This window comes from Lepus europaeus, chromosome 14 (genome assembly GCF_033115175.1).
Source record: "Lepus europaeus isolate LE1 chromosome 14, mLepTim1.pri, whole genome shotgun sequence".
NCBI lineage: Eukaryota > Metazoa > Chordata > Mammalia > Lagomorpha > Leporidae > Lepus > Lepus europaeus.
This window is the reverse complement of record NC_084840.1, coordinates 6,964,378-6,983,391: the sequence shown is the minus strand read 5'-3', so window position 1 is coordinate 6,983,391 and position 19,014 is coordinate 6,964,378. Positions and strand designations below refer to the sequence as shown.

The 19,014-nt window shown below is 36.6% G+C and overlaps 1 protein-coding gene across 1 annotated transcript in view; it reads left to right on the top strand.

Annotated features, from left to right (window-relative positions):
• The window catches only part of BRINP3 (BMP/retinoic acid inducible neural specific 3), a 510,736-nt gene that overhangs the window by 347,097 nt on the left and 144,625 nt on the right, over positions 1-19,014 (top strand). The window contains exon 5 of the mRNA XM_062211230.1: positions 12,254-12,359. Coding sequence (XP_062067214.1) covers positions 12,254-12,359 — 106 coding nt within the window. The remainder of the gene's footprint in view (positions 1-12,253; positions 12,360-19,014) is intronic.

Genomic DNA, 19,014 nt, shown 5'->3' with positions numbered 1-19,014 from the left:
TGAGAAAACTTCTCTTTTCATCCCAGTGTGTAATTTTATAATTTAATGTGTGCTTAAAGGGCATACATAGCCTTTCTCAATAGGCTTACTTGTGAGTGTTCGTGGGTGCTGTGTTTGTGTATTATTCTGACGGAGGACAATTGATGGGGCAGGAGAAACTAGGTCAATCATTGTGGCCATGCATGGGCTCACGGTGGCAAGTAGAAGTACAACTGCACTGAAGCAGTTGCTCTCCAGGAAGACGTAATCCATTTGTCCCTAAACAAAACGTGGCGATCATTGGTGTTACTCTCCTTGAATCCTAGTTGTTTACTTCACGTAAATATATTTTCTCTACACTCTCTCTTATACTCTAATTTATAATCCATAGCTCTATGGTTTATGTTGTACATATTTTAGGGATATATGGCTCTTAACATTGTTTATATTCTGATTTTTATTCTCATGTTTCAAGTATCATTGCTTCTCCTGTAAAAAACTATGCAGTTTTTCAAAATCCTATAAATGAGTGATTCTAGCTTTTAAATGCATTTTATTATTGAAATCCTGGGGAGTACAACTTGGGAAAGCTGTCATCAGCATGAAATCATTTCCATACATAGATGATTCAACAATGGTATATATTCTTTTATATTGAATTTATATTTGATTCATGTTTGTGTTTTTCATGAGAACATATGTCTACTGGACATTGGTTATGTATCAGATACCATTTTGAACTGCTACTTAACAGTTGGAACAGATTCAAGAATACAATGACAATGTCAAATATATTTAAGTCATTTTATTATGTATAACATACTAAGTATAGTGTTTATTATTCAATTAAAAGGCAAGAAAATTTTGTATTGATATACTCTTGTGTTTTTTTATTTGTGGATGCAACATTGTATAAATAATTTTTTTCCATGTCCTACAAAACATAAGTGATAAAACAATTTTAAAAATTAAATTACTCTGCTAATAAGTTTACACTAATATGAACATTTTTCTTTTTGCATGCATCTTATAATAAATGGTATCTGAAAATGCATTTTCTGATTTAAAAATAAGCTCCAAAAATATTGCAGCAGAATAAAAAATGAAGACTGCATTGAATTACGATCTGATGTTAAGAGCTTAGTAAGATGTTGAAATAAAAAAAAGACAGGCCAAAAATAAATGGAAAAAAAAAAAACTTTAAACGCTCTCATTTTAACAAACAAAAATTATACTAAGACATTTTCTGCAGTTGGGGAAAAAAGGCAAGTTTTCTTAATATCATCATTTTCTAAAGCTTTCTGTAAGCTTGATGGTTTTAACAATACACAATTGTAAAATGCCCTGTGTGTGTATTATCAGAAAAGAGATACTCTTTCAGAACATATCAGAAATGAATCAACAATTGTACTGGTATTTTATATTTCTGAAGTCTACTGCAGAGTAATATAAGAATATGACATGTTATATTTCCAACCATTAATAAATTAATGCTTAGAGTAAAAGCTAACTCATTTGGCTTTCAATCAAAGGTATATTAACGAGCACACTCCTAGCAATGTTTATTATCTATGAGAATGACCCAGGATATTATACCATTGTAATTGACTTCCACATCAATCTAGACCAATTAATTTGGGCTTTATTGTAACATTATTGCCAGAGAGAGAGAGAAAGTAGGAGAGAGCAAATGAATGAGATTGATCAAGCCAAGCAAAGTTTCAAAAACTTGTTAACTGCGGAGCTTGGAAAGGCAGCACAGTGTGTGGTGTGGGTATTTGATTTATGAGTCCGGAGAGCCAACTCCCAGTTCCAGCTCTTATTTCACTTAGAGGGTACCAAGCTAGCTCAATGATCTCCCTGGCTCCAGATACCTCATTTGTATAATGAGATCGTGAAAATAGATGAATTCTAGGACTCCTGATAGCTCTAAAAATTTATATATGTTGGCGCTGCTGCACTTTTTCAAAAGATTCTCAAGAAAGTATAATAAATTAATGATTCCTTTGAAATAAGGATTTCTAAGCATAAAATATTTATCCATCAATTTAATCCACAGTTACTGAATTCCTACTATGTGCCTGGTACTAGGTATCACTAGGAGTAGAGTTTACAGTCTAACAAGTAAAGATAATGGAAATGGAAAACTGATATGCAGTTTTTTTTTTTATTTCCATGACAGAACATAAAGAAAACATTGTAATAAATGAGTGAAATAGGACAATTTCCTGAGGGTTTTAATCCCCTAATTATTTGTATATTTAGCTCTCAAATAATTTGCTGCCCTGGTGAAACTACTTTTAGCTGTTTAAAACATCACTGTTGGGGCCGGCACTATGGAGTAATGGGTAAAGCCACTGTCTGCAGTGCCAGCATCCCACATGGGTGCTGGTCCCAGACCTGGCTGCTGCATTTCAGATCCATCTCCCTGCTAATCTGCCTGGGGAAGCAACAGAGATGGCCAAAGTAGTTGGGCCCCTATATCCACATAAGAGACCCCAAAGAATCTCTCTGGCTCCTGGCTTTGGATCAGCCCAGCTCCAGCCCTGGCAGCCATTTGGAGAATGAAACAGTGGGTGGAAGATCTCTCTGTCTCTGACTGTCTCCCTCTCTCTGTAATTCTGCATTTCAAATAAATAAATAAATCTTTTTTTAAAAAATAAATATGATGGGGCTGGCGCTGTGGTGCAGCAGGTTAAAGCCCTGGCCTGAAGTGCCAGCATCCCATATGGGCGCTGGTTCTAGTCCCGGCTGTTCTTCTTCCAGTCCAGCTCTCTGCTGTGGCCTGGGAAAGCAGTAGAAAATGGCTCAAGTGCTTGGGCCTCTGCTCTCACGTGGGATAACTGGAAGAAGCTCCTGGCTTCTGGCTCCTGGCTTCAGATCGGCTCAGCTCAGGCCTTTGCGACCATCTGGAGAGTGAACCAGTGGGTAGAAGACCTCTCTCTCTGTCTCTATCTCTCTCTGTAACTCTGTCTTTCAAATAAGTAAAATAAATCTTAAAAAAATTAAAAATAAATATGACGTCACTGTTTTGAGAATGTTTCCAAGTATACTCATGGCACCTTTATCTGAAACCCTTGCAATCATTAGGATCTGTACTTTGCATATTAACTCTATGAATTAACTCTTGTTATTAATATTAAATATTATTTATTTGTGAAAACTTTAATACCTTGTAACTTAAGTAAACTTGGAAAGGAGTTATAATTAGGAATAATAGAATATTTTAAATGATTGTTTCATTTATTCATACTTATTTTTATTACTCTTTCAAGGTGAACATATGAGGAAAGGAATAATTTCTTATATCAGAAATAAGTGTGTTCTCTGGAATCACAGGCAAATACAGAACAATAAGAAATGCGAATAATTAATCTATCAGCTATTTTCTAGTCTACAAGTGGCTAACTGTCTAAATATCTACAATTAGAAAGTAGTAATGGCCTTGAATGAAAACTAAATAAATATGACATACTGTAAGATGATTAAAAGTTTGTAGAATTTGATTTTTAAATAAACTCATGTTAATAACCTAAAATAAGTAATCTCTTTTAGTAGTCTGTCACAGCATGAAATTTTCACATTTTTCTTTATGCAAAGCCACAGTAGAATAATAACCAAGCTGAAAAGATATAAAAGCAATGACCATGCTTGCACTGCAGTACATCCAAATGGCTGACAGATAAACACATAAGTAAGTAGATTTCTAGACATTCATACATGTGTATGTAGACATGTCATACTGTCTGCTCTAATAAAATTCATAAGGAAAACAAATATTAATGGATTTTGGTAAATGAGTGTTTTACATATATCCATACACAGAGAAGTGTAGAGTGTTCAGGTTTGAAAACACAACAGTCTTCAGCCACAGCACAGCGAGAACATTACTAGAACCCAAGAGTTTCCCTTCGTGCTCAGTTATAATTACTCTCGTATACAAAGAATAAGCACCATCCTGAGTTCTAGCACCATAAATTACGTTTTCTGTATTTTGAACTTAATATTGATAGAAGCATAATGGATTTCATTCAGTTGTGAAATGACTCATGTCGTTCAATGTTGACTTTAGTATATTCTTAACGTGGTACAATATTCACATCTTAAATTTACTTACACATTGAACTGTTGATTATGAAGTTGTTATTTTTCTCCATGGGATATGAAGAATGGGATGCTATGAAACAAATTGCAAGAGTCTTTTGGCACATTTTGTTGACTGTATACCTGGCTTCGAAGATGTGCTAGACATTTTTCCAAAAGATGCAATACAAAACACCAGGAAGCACATGAAAGTTTCTCAGGATCACTAGCCATCCGGAAGTATGAATAAAGTCACAATGAGGTCATCTCACTCCAGTTGGATTAAATATCCTCCAAATTAAAAAAAAAAATAGAAATACCACAAGGTTGTTGAGAAAATGGGAACCCTAATACAGTGTTAGTGAGAATACAAATAAGTGCAGCCATTATGGAAAACAGTATGGGTATTCTTCAAACAACGAAAAATGCATCTGCCATATGACCAGTATATCCTTTTTCTGGGAATATAGCCAAAGGAAATGAGATAGGAGTATGAAAGAGATATCTGAACTCCAATGTTTTTGCAGCCCTAGGGTTTGGAGTCAATTTAGATGTTTATCAACAGATGACTGGAATATATATATATATATATATATATATATATATATATAACATAATACTAAGTAAATTAGAATAAAACAGAATATAACTCAGACATTGAAGCAGAATGAAATTTCTGACATCTGCAGCAAAACTGATGAAATTGAAGATCATCATGCTTTGTGAAATAGGCCTGACACAGAAAGACAAATTTTGTTTTTCTCTCATATTTGCAAGTTAATATATAAACATATATATGTATATATAGAGTATAAAATATGTGAGTATCATATTACTTGGCATGTGTTTATAAATGTTATCTTCACTGAATTATACCTACTAAAAATATTGTACCCCATTTCCTTTCTTTACCTTCCCACATTATGTGATATTGACATCCAAGCTTTAAAGAAAATTGTATTCATATATATATATATATATAATATAGAAGTGAAAATGGCAAAATGTTTAAAATTGTTAAATCTGAAAACATAAATATTTTTAAAAGAATGTGTCCATATGTGCCTCAATTCAAGTCCAGCTACTCCTCTCTGATCCAACTCCCTTCCAATGGCCGGAGAAGAGCAGTGAAAGATAGCCCAACTGCTTGGACCCCTGCTACCCGCTTAGGAGACCTGTGTGAAGTTCCAGGTTCCTGGCTTCATCCTGGCTCAGCACTAGCATCATTTGTGGAGAGTACCAGCTGAAGGAAGATCTCTGTCTCTTATCTCTACTCTCTGTAATTCTGACTTTCAAGATAAATAAGTAAGTCTTACACACACACACACACACAGATGTGTCTATATCTCCTTAGGTAGACACTTTCAAAGCATTTTCTGAAGGTTGTATGGATTTCCACTCCCAGCAGCTGTGAGACTTCCACTTCCTCTGCACACTGTGCACACCTAGCTTATAAGCGTTCCCTGAGAGTGGGTAGAGGCATCCTCTTATGTTTTGAATATTCAGATTTCTACTGAAAAAGTTGAATGCTTTTCATGGCTATTGGATATTTAGATATCTTTTTTTAAAATCTTTTTTCAGTTAACTTTTTTTTTTATTTGAAAGGCAGAGTCACAAAAAAAGAGAAAGGAAGAGACAGAGGGAGAAATCTTCCATACATTTCTTCACTCCCCAAATGACCGCAATGGCCAGAGCTGGGTAAGACAGAAACCAGGAGCCAGGAGATTCCTCCAGTCTCCTACATGGGTGCAGGGGCCCAAGCACCCAACCATCCTCTGCTGCTTTCCGGGTGCATTAACAGGGAGCTGGATCTGTAATAGAAGAGCCAAGTCTCAAACAGGTGCGCATATGGGATAGTAGCGCTGTATTCAGTGGCTTAGCTCGTCACGCCACAGCGCTGGCCCAATTACTGTTGCCATTATTATTGGTTTGTAGAATTCCTGCCTGTAGTCCAGATTTGAGTCATCCACTGGTTATATGGGTTGCAGTTATCATAATCAATATTAATAAAAGAGTGGTAAGAATCAGTAACTCATTGAGGAAGAATTTATGCAAGGAGACACCTTTATTTATGTTTGAAGTATTAGTTTCATTCTTTAATATTAAGGCACCAGAAATACTCTAGGAGCCAATATAATTTTGTCTTGCAGTGTGGTCTTCTGAACACAAATTGCTTTAGATGGTTATGAGCAGAAATGTTATTTCTGGAAGAAAAGAAGGTTGGGGTAGAGTTTATGGTAAGGCAAATCTGAGGGAAATGTGGGAAGAATGAAAGAGAGTAATCAGTAATTTGTAAGGCAGCTTATCTGGATGGGGTACCAATTACAAACTGCAGCCTCTACAGCATCCAACATTTTAGGTTTTTTTCTGTTCCTACAATACAACAGACAGAATTTCCTCTTCAGTATATTCATTCTTTCATGGCTATCCCGGTAAGATGTGGTTTTCAGAAGATACTGTAACACTGGGAAGGAAGTTCCTATGTTCCCTCTTGGACGTGTTTTACAAATGAGTTCCATTGTCTTTGTCAGTATCCCAGCGTTGGGTGTACATAATCAGTGCATATGAAGCAACTCACAATAAACTTTGGTAACTAATGTAACTCTGAAAGCAATAGAGTCCATCATTTTTTTCTATGAGAAGGGGCTGTCCAAAGGTCAAGCTCATGACAGTCTGGTGCTATGAGTAAAGTGTGGTTCTGAACAGTTTCTGCTAGTCTCAGCCACTTCTGTATCTAGTAAAATGATGAGGACAAAATAGAAAACATATTTTCATCTGTTTCTCTGAGCTAGTAATTTATTCTGTTGCTTGAATTTCCAACACGAGGATTGATTACTTTTGTTACAAAAAATGACAGCAAGTAAACCACTGTTCTGTATGCTTACTTATCATGTAGCCAGCAATGTAAAGATGAAAGGGGAAGTAGACACACATATCTCTTATAGAACTCAAAAGATTAAAAGAGAAAAAAAACTCCTGAATATCAGTTTCTAGAAACATTATAAGCTTTTAAAAATGCCCATTTATAGATTTGTTGTAAGAGACACAGTTTTCATGTAGAATACATTTTATTGAATTGTTGAAAGATGGTATTCAGTCAAAGTGATGAATCTTGTTACATTTGGAAAAAGGCCTAAAGCAATATGATAGTTCTTCACAATGTCTTTGGAAAATACATATAATGAAAAAAACTATACATGGATTTCATTTTTTTTTACCAAAATAAACTTAATTCACTTTTTCATGAGCTTTCTGGAGTTCTGTAATAGTGGTTTTACAGATCCATATATGATGTATATTTATGTGCACATATGTATGTATAATTGTACAAGGTCATATCATATTCTGTTAGCTTTTTCATACACCATGAATACACTTTTTCTCATTTAATCATTTTTTTGGTAGAATCCTCAATTGTGTTCTGTACCAGATAGCAGCAGTCTTCTCTTTTGTTTTTTGTTTCGCTGTTAATATTGTTATTTTATATGTAATTGAACTATTTTTTCTTGATTAATATTTCTACTTCAGTCTTTTTGTGGATTTTTCTCACCAAAATGTGCTTCTTTTGTATTTTGAATGGTTTTGTGCAAAATTTGTACATTTGCAGGTTGAAGGGCATGCTTGATTTGGGACGATTAAAGTAAAGGTATCCTATCTCTATATAAAAATAATATTCACATCCAATGCTGATATCATGAAATTATTATGATGTTACAACCTTCATATTATCAATGGGCTGTGGATAATTTTCATACACTTCCACAACAATTATATTTGTGCCTTTGTTTTTTTAATAGTAAATAATAATTTTTTTACTTTTATTTTTAAATATTTAACATGGAACTGGATCACAGTAAAAACTTTTAATAAGTCATCTGATTTTATCTTTACCACCACCCAATGCCGTAGAAAATTTTAGCTCTCAGCCAACAGAGTCTTCAAGCTTAGATGAGTTCTGCTACAGGAGCCACGTAGCCATGGCTGGGGCCTAGGCATGATCACTTCAGTCTATTTTTTTAAATTACATGATAGGATTAGAATGTTGTCTAGAATAATTTACATTTATAATGAAGTTTGGAGATGATGGAGTAGTGTTATTTCCCCTAAGAGGGCTGCTTGGTTTTCTGTTTACAATTATTTGTTTCCCTTTTTTCTTTCTTTCTTTCATTTTTGCTTCATATTAATTTTCTTCAACTGGTTCTTACTGATTTAATTTACAGAACTTTAACAACAAGACTCAACTACAATAATTCTTAAGTTAAAAAAATCATCCTTAGAGTATCTAAGCCTAAAGAAAACTTGATAGAAATTGGCAAGGATTATTTATTTCCAAGTAAATTATCTGTGCCGATTTTGTTTTAATGTAAGTAAACTTGAATATGTGTCAATGTTTATATAATTAATTACAAAACATCACTTTGAATTATGAAGGTCATTTGTCTTTAACTGTCTGTGAAATTCTCCAACTGTGAAGATAATGGGTAATAATTCAATGAAACAATAATGAAAATATTGAAAAATGCATGCATATTTCCTGACTTATTATACCTGTGTAGCCTCAGTGCTTTTCAACATTGTGGAAAACACTGTTCACATAGCCTGTCCATTTTAGAGTTAAGAACTCATTTGTCATATGCAGACAACAAATTTCCCTCAGATAAGTTTTTGCAAGGTTCCATGTCATGCTCCATAGCGGGTTAAGCTGCACCTTTCATACCACACACCCCACAATTCTCTTTGAGCTCCCTAGTCTTTAAGAATGTGAAATTGTGCTTCTTGTATCCAAAAGCAGCCACCACCCAAAGGGACAGCTCTGAGAGGTCTTCCCTTGTATGCTCTGTCTACACTGTTAGCCCTTGCTCTCAAAATAGTCAGTCCCAGAGCTAAATAATATAAATTAATTGATATGTTCTCCTTCTGTATATCCTTTCTCAAAAACTATGAATGCTCTTGTTAAAGGATTATTGTCAACCCTAATCAATGTTATATCTGTTTATTGAATAATGGCAACTCCTGCATCAGACTTTCTTAAAACAGCTGATGATGTAAGTTTGGTATTTGTGATAAGTCTATGTAATTATATTTTGCAGAGTTAGCCTCTCTGCAGTAATGTTTGTATAACAAAGTGTGTTGCATTTTCCATCTGTATTCACTTCATTATTTTAAAAATGTATTAAGAAAGGATCGTTTACTAATACTGAAACTTGTAAGGCACACAGGGTACTTACATATGACAGAGTTCAGAAATAGATTTGCTTGATAGAATGTGCTAACAGTTTATAAATTTTTACAATGAATCAGACATCAGTGAATTCAGTTGTGAAGGAGAGAGAATATAGTAAAATTATGAATGTGATGCCAGATTTTTATTGCATTTTGTGAAATATGAGTGATTAAAGCAATAATATAGATATATAGATATATCACCTATATAATATATACATCAGATAAATAGATGAAAGAGATTCAACTTTTCTCCAAATTATTAACTGTTATTTAGTTTTCTTAAGTTTTTCCCTAGGTATACAATATCTGAATCTAAGAGGGACTGTAATGATATAAAATGATACTATCTGAACTCAAAGTTTAAGTGTTAGGAGAGTTTTTTTTTCCAGTTTCCAAGATATGATACATCATGAGTGTGTGATTAAAGCCAATTTTATTCTGAAAACTACAAGTATGGAGTGTGTTTGCAGTATTGTGATGGGTATATATGTTTTTTGAATAAGTTGGAAAGCAACAGATAACCTATATGATAGGATACTAAAATGGCCTCAAACCCTAAATGTTTACTTCAAAGCTCTTCATCTTCTATTGACTTCAAAATGCTATTCATTTTTATTATCTCCACTGGGGGGACAATGAGTAAAGGAAAATTCAAGTCAATGTTAATTTAGGACAAAGGGAACGTCTTCCCCATGATAAACTCTAATTTCAGATGTTGCTTTGTGCAAAACAGGCAGTTTGTGTTACTATGAAGGACTCATTTAGGAATTATGTCATACACGCACTCCCTGCCTTGAACTGATGAATCTTTCCTCTCGTCCTAGATAATTGCCTATAAATCGACAACTCCAAAATTAATAGGCCTGTCTTTGATATCACTTCTAAAAATAGACTTGTGTTGTCGCTTCTTCTGCTGGGTGTCTTCACCAGAGACTTAGCATGTGAAGTAGCCAGCTCCTTGTGTGCCTTCCGCAGTGGCTCTACTTTGCACCATATCTTCACGTTATCTTGTCCGTTCCCCACTTTGTTGTACAGTTTTAGTGTTTCTTATTCGAGCCAGTTCTAGTTGTTTTCATAATCCATCTTCTGGGGCCGGCACTGCAGCTCACTTGGCTAATCCTCTGCCTGTGGCGCCGGCACCCTGGGTTCTAGTCCCGGTTGGGGCGCCGGATTCTGTCCCGGTTGCTCCTCTTCCAGGCCAGCTCTCTGCTGTGGCCCGGGAGTGCAGTGGAGGATGGCCCAAGTGCTTGGGCCCTGCACCCGCATGGGAGACCAGGAGGAGGCACCTGGCTCCTGTCTTTGGATTGGTGCAGCGCACCTGCCATAGTGACCATTTTGGGGGTGAACCAACGGAAAAAAGGAAGACCTTTCTTTCTGTCTCCTTCTCTCTCACTGTCTAACTCTGCCTGTCAAAAAAAATAATAATCCATCTTCTTCAGATTCATCTTATTGCTGCTGCTTACTTTAGACTTTCCTCGTATCGTTCATAACCTGATGTCTTCCTTGCTTCCGTTTCCATTTTCTTTCACTTCGTCAGTGCCTGTGATCTTAGACGAGAACAGAGGATGCGCTGCAGTCACCTAAGTGAACAAAATAACCCATATCCCCAGCACTTGTGCGCTTAGCTTCTACAGAGAAGTATCAGTGATAACCATGATGGAAGAGTCAATTATACGGCCTCTTAGGATCTGATCACCATGGGAAAAGTAGAGCAAGATAAGCGGACAGAAATGTGTTTGGAAGAAGTAGGAATATTCACTTTAAATAGGTTAGTCCACATTGTTCTGAGAGATGGCTATTGAGCACAGACTTGAAGGGAGTGACAGTGTGGAAGTGTTCAGAGGAGGAGCATCGGGATAAGGTCAGCAAGTCAGGGATCCTAAGCCAGGAGCCTGATGAATGTGTTGTAGAAAAAGCCAAAAGACCAGTGTGGTTGTAGCAGAAGGAAGGGTGAGGGGAGGCGAGTTTAGAGCAGTTACAGGTAGCTGGATACTATGCTATCTTTCTAGTCCTAGAAATGTCTCTAGTTTGACCCAAAGTGAGATGAGTAACTATGGTGGATGAAGTAATCTGAATTCTGGTTTCCACAGATAGCCTTGTTACTTTTTTAAAACACAAAGTTCATTACAATTGCAATTAAAATGATCTTCAGGATAAATTTCCATTTTCATGCAATCGATAAAACTGTCTCCTCATCTCCTGATACTGTCTTTCCCAAGACATCCAAGTAAAAAAATCAGTCTACAATATGAGACTTCACAATTATTTACTAAAGTGTATTGCCAGCCATAATTGATAGAAATGGCAGAATAATATAGGTGGACATCATTAAGGAATAGCTTGTGAGGGTATTGGAACATGAGCTTCATTTTGAAGCTCATCCATACACCAGATTAGTCACTGCTGAGAAACGAGCCTCCATCATCAAGGTGGACTGAAGGTGGGATCATTATCTAAACAAAGACTTTCCCATGGACAGGGAGAAGGCCTGTCTGTGAGTGAGAATTTATGCAGATGCCAGACAGAGTTAGACTACAATACCACCAGGAAGAGGGGATAAGTGTAGCTTTTTAAGTAGAGGAATCTAATAATGCAATCAGTTTTTAGACAGTCGCCTTGCAGATGGGTCTGATTTATTGAAGAAAGTGAAAATACTTTTTCTAAAACTCAAAGCGTTCTCTGTAACTTAAGAGGCATGTTCTTGTTATGTCTTCCCTAAAATCATGAGTTGTGATCAAAGAAGGCTTCTGCTATTTTTCTGGATGTTCTGTGCCCGACATCAGGATGAAGAAGATGAGGAAGAGTCCTGTGTGCTCTTCTGTGTTTTGCTCATTGTGTTTAGTCCCTGGCCCCTCCAATGATATTTACCCTCAAATGTGTAATATTAGCACAAGATAACTATGACAAACTGAATGAACATTGTAAAGTCTGATGTATACAATAAATGCAATGTTTTGTTCACCAGGTAACAGAAACACGGACCGGTCCTCTTGGCTGCAGTAACTATGACAACCTAGATTCTGTCAGTTCTGTTTTGGTTCAGAGTCCTGAGAATAAGATTCAGTTACAAGGTACGTTGGTAACATTTCACTAACAGTCTACAAGCGTGGTTGGAAAATTCTCTTGTTGGGACTTCTTTAAAATCAGCTGTGTGTACAGTGGCAGGTGGTTCAAACCCCTGTAAAATGTTATTTCATAATTTTCAGCCATATAAACCATCTAGACCAGATGATGAAGATGTCAAAATTCACTTTTCTTTTCAAATTAGGTACTATGTAGCAATGGGAAATTTTTCTGGGTAATGTTTTCCTTGTAAGCAATAATCTTTGTCTCCATAAATAGCAGAGGCTTGCTGAGCTCACCCTTTCCCTTGTAAATGCTGGTAAAAGTTATAACCATGTTTATTGGTAACGTAAAATGATCTGTTGGATTTCAAATTTAAACTAATATGAAAGCAAGACTGCATTCTTCTGATTAATAGAAATATACTTGAGAACATATCAACAAAATACTTGAATTCACATTATTTTCATTTTGAAAGATCAAATTTGTGCTCATGTTAATGATTTGCAATTTTCTATTGAATGTTGATAGATATTCAATAGAGAATGTTTTATTCATATTAACTTTTATAAGTATGTACTATCACCAGAGTGGTTATAAATATGCATACTTGCTCATTCTTATGGTTGAGGAAGAGTTTTGGATACACAGATTGAAATATGCTCGTTGAACAAGTTCAGAAGTCTTGGTGATGACTTGTGTATATATTAAGTTGACTGATCAAAGAGGTGATTTTGAGTTGTTATTCTCTAGTGTTTTTTGGAAATATATACATTAGAGCTCTATTTACATTATTCAGCTTTACATGCAAATGCTTAAAACTTTCTGAAACTTCACTCCTCAACTTTCCTTATGCATTTGAGATACAGGAAGACTGAGAGAAACAGGCAGATGGAGGGAGTGCTTCTGTCCTCTGGTTTACTCCCCTGAATGGCCCACAGTGGTCTGGGCTGGACTGCGGCTTGTCCAGGAGCTGAGCACTCTCTCTGCTGCTCCCAGATGGCTTTCAAGGATTCAGTTACCTAAGCCATCATCACTGTTTCCCAGGGGCTGCACTGGCGGAAAGCTGGAATGGGAGCGGGAGGCAGGCATCCAACCCAGGCACTCTGATGTGGAAAGTGAGCTTCTTGACTGGTGGATTCACTGCTGGCCCAAATACTCTTTTCTCGTCAACATTCCCATCTTGACAAATGTAACAGCATTCACTTGTATAAATTACCAGAAGGGCTGGCCTTGTGGTACGGCTGCCTAAGCTGCTGCTTGCAAAGCCAGCGTCTCATACTGGAGCTCTGAGTCGAGTCCTGGTTGTCTCACTTTTGATCCAGCTTCCTGCTAATGTGCCTGAGAAGGTGGTTGAAGACGACCCAAGTGCTTGGGCATTTGGATGCATATGAGAGACCAGTAAGGAGCTCCTGGCTCTTGGTTTTGACCTAGTCCAGAACTGGCTGTTGTGGCCATTTGGGGAGTGAACCAATTAATGGATAATCAAAGTCTGCATCTGTCACTCTCTATCACTCTGCCTTTCATATACATAAATATAAATATTTAAATAAACATTTCAAATATCTTAAAATTACCATAAACATAACTGCATGTGATTTATTTTCATATAAAACATGTAGAAAGTACTTAATATTTCAAGACTTTGAATGTTATACAACTTATCAATATTTTACATTTAAACTTATTGAGATATTTTCTCTAAGTAGAAATTCAATCTTTCAATAATTACTTGTAATATCTACTTATTACTGTTTATTCCTTTTTAATATATGGATTAACTTTCCTTGAAATATTGATTTCAATCAAAAAAATAAAAATGTGGTACCATTTTCTATTTTAAAAATTGCTTTATCGCAAAGATTACTTATTGAAACATTTCTTTTGTTCTCAAAATCAGTGCTTATTGTCAGAATAGTATATTATAAAAACAAACTTTAGCCTCCTGTCTTGAAAAAAAAGTAACATAGGGAATAAATAAGGTCTTCCCTGTTGTGTAGTTAGTATTTCTTCTCTTCAACTGATGTGACTTAGAAATGCATATCTGCATCTTTCACTTTGTTTCTGCTTTCCAGGCTTGGATTTTCAATTGTCTAGTGCAGTTTATTTTCCATCCCTGCAAACCTTACCAAAAATAATCTCGGGAAATCAATTTTAAATCCCTCAACATTCTGTATATTGTTCTTTTTGATCGTACTTCAAGTCCAAGCATACTGTCAATTCACCTTCTAGACCTCAGCATTAGCTGTAGCCTTTCACTTCACACAACAGTGTACAGTATTCACCAGTGTGATCAATATAACCTTGTGCATCTTTTTGAATGGCATTGAAGCTCCATCTCACTGTGAGTAGCAACTGAAAAATCAGTGTCACTGAACAATAGTTTATTAAGGTTACTGCTGTAGGTCTTTGTGTCTTCATGCTTAGCTAGCTAATTTTAAGTTGGTTCAATGAATGGGTGGATATAGATACAGATGATAGGGACATAGACAGGAGGAAAACAGTCTGTGTTTCTACTGTGTTTTGTTTCTAACCATGCAGTGTTCGGCTCAATTTTGAATCTTCCCACTTCACTGAGAACAATATGAGAAAATGACAGTTTTTTCAGTAAAGACATTCTTTCAAACCTCTAATCTTGTAATAGAAGAATAGCTCCTGAAGTGGAATTTTATTAGAACCAAGCAAAGAAAGTGTCAGTAATCATTAAAGGCAGAGACATTAAGCACAAAATCAGAATAAAAACCCATAACTTAACTATCTACATAATATAACATTATGAAGAGGGAATCTGAAAGTATGCAAATAACATTAATTTTGATGAAAGTTAAATGAAATTAATGTCTTCCAGCAATAGGCTGGGTCATCACCCATACAGCCCTGCAGATGATGCTTATAGATGTTTTGCACACAGAAACACAAAACATGTTCATCACTACAGAAGAAGATAAAGGAAGGACATCTCCCAGTAAACGTACAAAGGAAATACAAAGTAAACAATAGGAATATTATGGAAAAATGGCAGGGCAAGGTTGTTACTTATCAATAATCAGCTTGAATGTAAGTGGCCTCAACTCTCCAGTGATAAGGCACAGACTGGCGGAATTGATTAAAAAACAGTATCTGTTGATTTGCGCCTACAATAAACATATCTCACTAACAAAGATGCATGCAGACTGAAAGTGAAAGGCTGGAAAAAGATATTCCATGCTAACAGAAACCAAAAAAGAGCTGGTATAGCCATCCTAATATCAGACAAAATATACATCTACACAAAAAAAACTATTAAAAGAGACAAAATAGGACACTATGTAATGATTAGAGATCAACTCAACAGGAAGATGTGACTATGATAAATGTATATGCATCTAATTACAGGGTACCTGGCTATTTAAAAGAAAGATTAAGGAATCTAAAGGGGGATATAGACTCAAATACAACAGTAATGGGGGATTTCAATACCACACTTTCAGCACGGACAGATCAACGAGACAGAAAATCAGCAAGGAAACAGTAGAGTAAATTGACACTATAAACCAAATGGTCCAATAGAAATATATAGTCCACCAAGAGACTATTGGAACTTGTAGAAGAGTTTGATAATGTAGCAGGATATAAAATCAATACACAAAAATCAATAGCCTTTGTATATACTGGCAATGTCATGGCTGAGATTGAGTTTTTAAGATCAATCCCATTCATAATAGCCACACAAAAAAAAATCCAAAACCTTGGAATAAATTTAACCAGGAATGTCAAGGTTCTCTAAGATGAGAATTAAAAAGATTCAAGAAAGAAGCAGAAAGAGATGCAAAAAAATGGAAAATCTTCCATGGTTGTGGATTGGAAGAATCAATATCAACAAAACGTCCATTCTTCCAAAAGCAATTTACAGGTTCAATGTGATACCAGTCAAAATGCCAAAGACATTCTTCTCAGATCTAGAAAAAAGGATGTTGACATTCATATGGAAATATAGGATACCTTGAATTGCTAAAGCAATCTTATGCAACAAAAACAAAGCCAGAGGCACCACACTACTAGATATCAAGAAACACTACAGTTATAATCAAAACAGTCTGATACTGGTACAAAAACAGATGGATAGACCAATGAAACAGAATAAAAATGCCAGAAATTAATCCAAGAATATACAACCAGCTGATATTTGATCAAGGAGCTAAAACCAGTCTCTGGAGCAAGGACAGTCTCTTCAACAAATGGTGCTGGGAAAACTGGATTTCCACAAGCGGAAGTATGGATCAGGACCCCTACATTTACACCTTACACAAAAATCCATTTCAAATGAATTAAAGAGCTTAATTTATGACCTAATATCATCAAATTATTAAAGAACATTGGGGAATCCCTGCAAGATATTGGTACAGGCAAAGAATTCTTGGAAAAGACCGAAGAGGTACAATCAAAGCCAAAATTAACAAATGAGATTACATAAAATTCTGTACTGCAAAAGAAACATTCAGGAAAACAAAGTGGCACCCCACAGAATGGGAGAAATTATTTGCGAACAATGCAACTGATAAACAATCAATGACCAGAATATATAAAGAGATCAAGAAACTCAACAACAAAACAACTCAGTTAAGAAATGGGTAAAGAACTTATTCAGGAATTTTTAAAAGAGGACATCCAAATGGCCAACAGACACATGAAAAAAATGTTCTGGATCACAACCCCTCAGGGAAAGGCAAATCAAACCCACAATGAGGTTTCACTTAACCCCTGTTAGAATGGCTACAGAAGTCAACTAACAGCAGATGCGGCAAGGATGTGGGGGAAAAAGGTACCCTAATGCACTGTTGGTGGGAAGGTAAACTGGTAAAGCCACTATGGAAGACAGTATGGATATATCCAAATTGGATATAGACCTATCATACAACCCAGCCATCCCATTCCTAAGAGATTACCCAAGGGGAATGAAATCAGCAAATAAAAGAATTATCTGCACCCCCATGTTTATTGCAGCTCAAATGACAATAACTAAGATGTAGAATCAACATAAACACCTGTCACCTGAAGACTAGGAGAAGAAATTATGCGATATGTATTCTATGGAATACTATACAGTGTTTAAAAAAATGAAATCCCGTCATTTGCAACAAAATAGATGAATCTGGAAAATATACTGAGCGAAATAAGCCAGTCCCAAAGGGACAAAAACCATATGTTCTCCCTTATCTGTGATAACTAATAGAGGCCCTAATAGGAAATCTGTAGAAGTGAAATTGACACTTTGAGAAGCAATGACTTGAACAGCCCTTGTCTTGACTCTTGAGGACCAGTTTTTTTTTTCTTTTCCTCATTCTATTTGTTGAACTCTTAACATAAAGTTAATCATATGTATAAAAAGTCAATCTAAAATAGATCTCAGTAAAAAATAAGGGTGGGAATAAGAGAGAGGGGAGGAAGTTTATAACTGTAAAACTTTATAGTTCTGCATGCATTCCTATGGTCTTACTTCTAAGGGTACAGTTTAAAAACTTGCCATAGGGCCTCAAATCCCTTGAGCTGGTGGTAAAAGTGCCACTTTAAGTGTTAAAGTGATCATATTAAGCATTCAGATGATCATGTAGATATGATTAAGTGTTAAAGTGATCACATAAATAAGATCAAGTGTCTGGTAATACTAATAGATAGAATTAAAAGGAGAGAATGTTCTAACATGGGAAGGAGTCCACATAGCAGACTCATAGAATGACAATTGCTCTAAGTAACACTCTGACCTCAGAATCAGCCCTTAAGACATTCTGGGGCCGGCACCATGGCTCAGTTGGCTAATCCTCCACCTAGCAGCGCCGGCACACCGGGTTCTAGTCCCGATTGGGGTGCCGGATTCTGTCCCAGTGTCCCCTCTTCCAGGCCAGCTCTCTGCTATGGCCCGGGAGTGCAGTGGAGGTTGGCCCAAGTGCTTGGGCCCTGCACCCCATGGGAGACCAGGAGAAGCACCTGGCTCCTGCCTTTGGATCAGCATGGTGCGCCGGCCACAGTGCGCCAGCCACGGCAGCCATTGGAGGGTGAACCAATGGCAAAGGAAAACCTTTCTCTCTGTCTCTCTCTCTCACTGTCCACTCTGCCTGTCAAACAAACAAACAAACAAAAAAGACATTCTGGTCTGCCTGAAAAGCCCATGAGAGCATTTAAGGCATGGAAAGGCAAGGCACTGTGGAAAAAAAAATGTTCTACATGAAGGATCTCTATGAGAGTGACTCCATCAAAGTGGCCATCAAAGGATGCACTTTCTCCTGAAAGGAGGAGATAATTCCCACTTCTCTTATGGCCTTGTAAATACTGACAGGGTTTGTGGACTCAAAAGGCTTCCATAGCCTAGGCAGTTCATGTCAAGAGCCTCGGGTGGTCACTGACATCATACATAAGATTGTTAATTGTTGGGGCTGGTGCTGTGGCACAGTGGGTTAACGACCTGGCCTGAAGTGCCAGCATCCCATATGGTTGGTTGCTGGTTCGAGACCTGGCTGCTCCACTTCCCATCCAGCTCTCTGCTATGGCCTGGGAAAGCAGTAGAATATAGCCCAAGTCCTTGGGCCCCTGCACCCGCATAGGAGACCAGAAGGAAGCTCCTGGCTCCTGGCTTCGAATTGGTGCAGCTCCGGCTGTTGCAGCCAATTGGGGAGTGAACCATTGGAT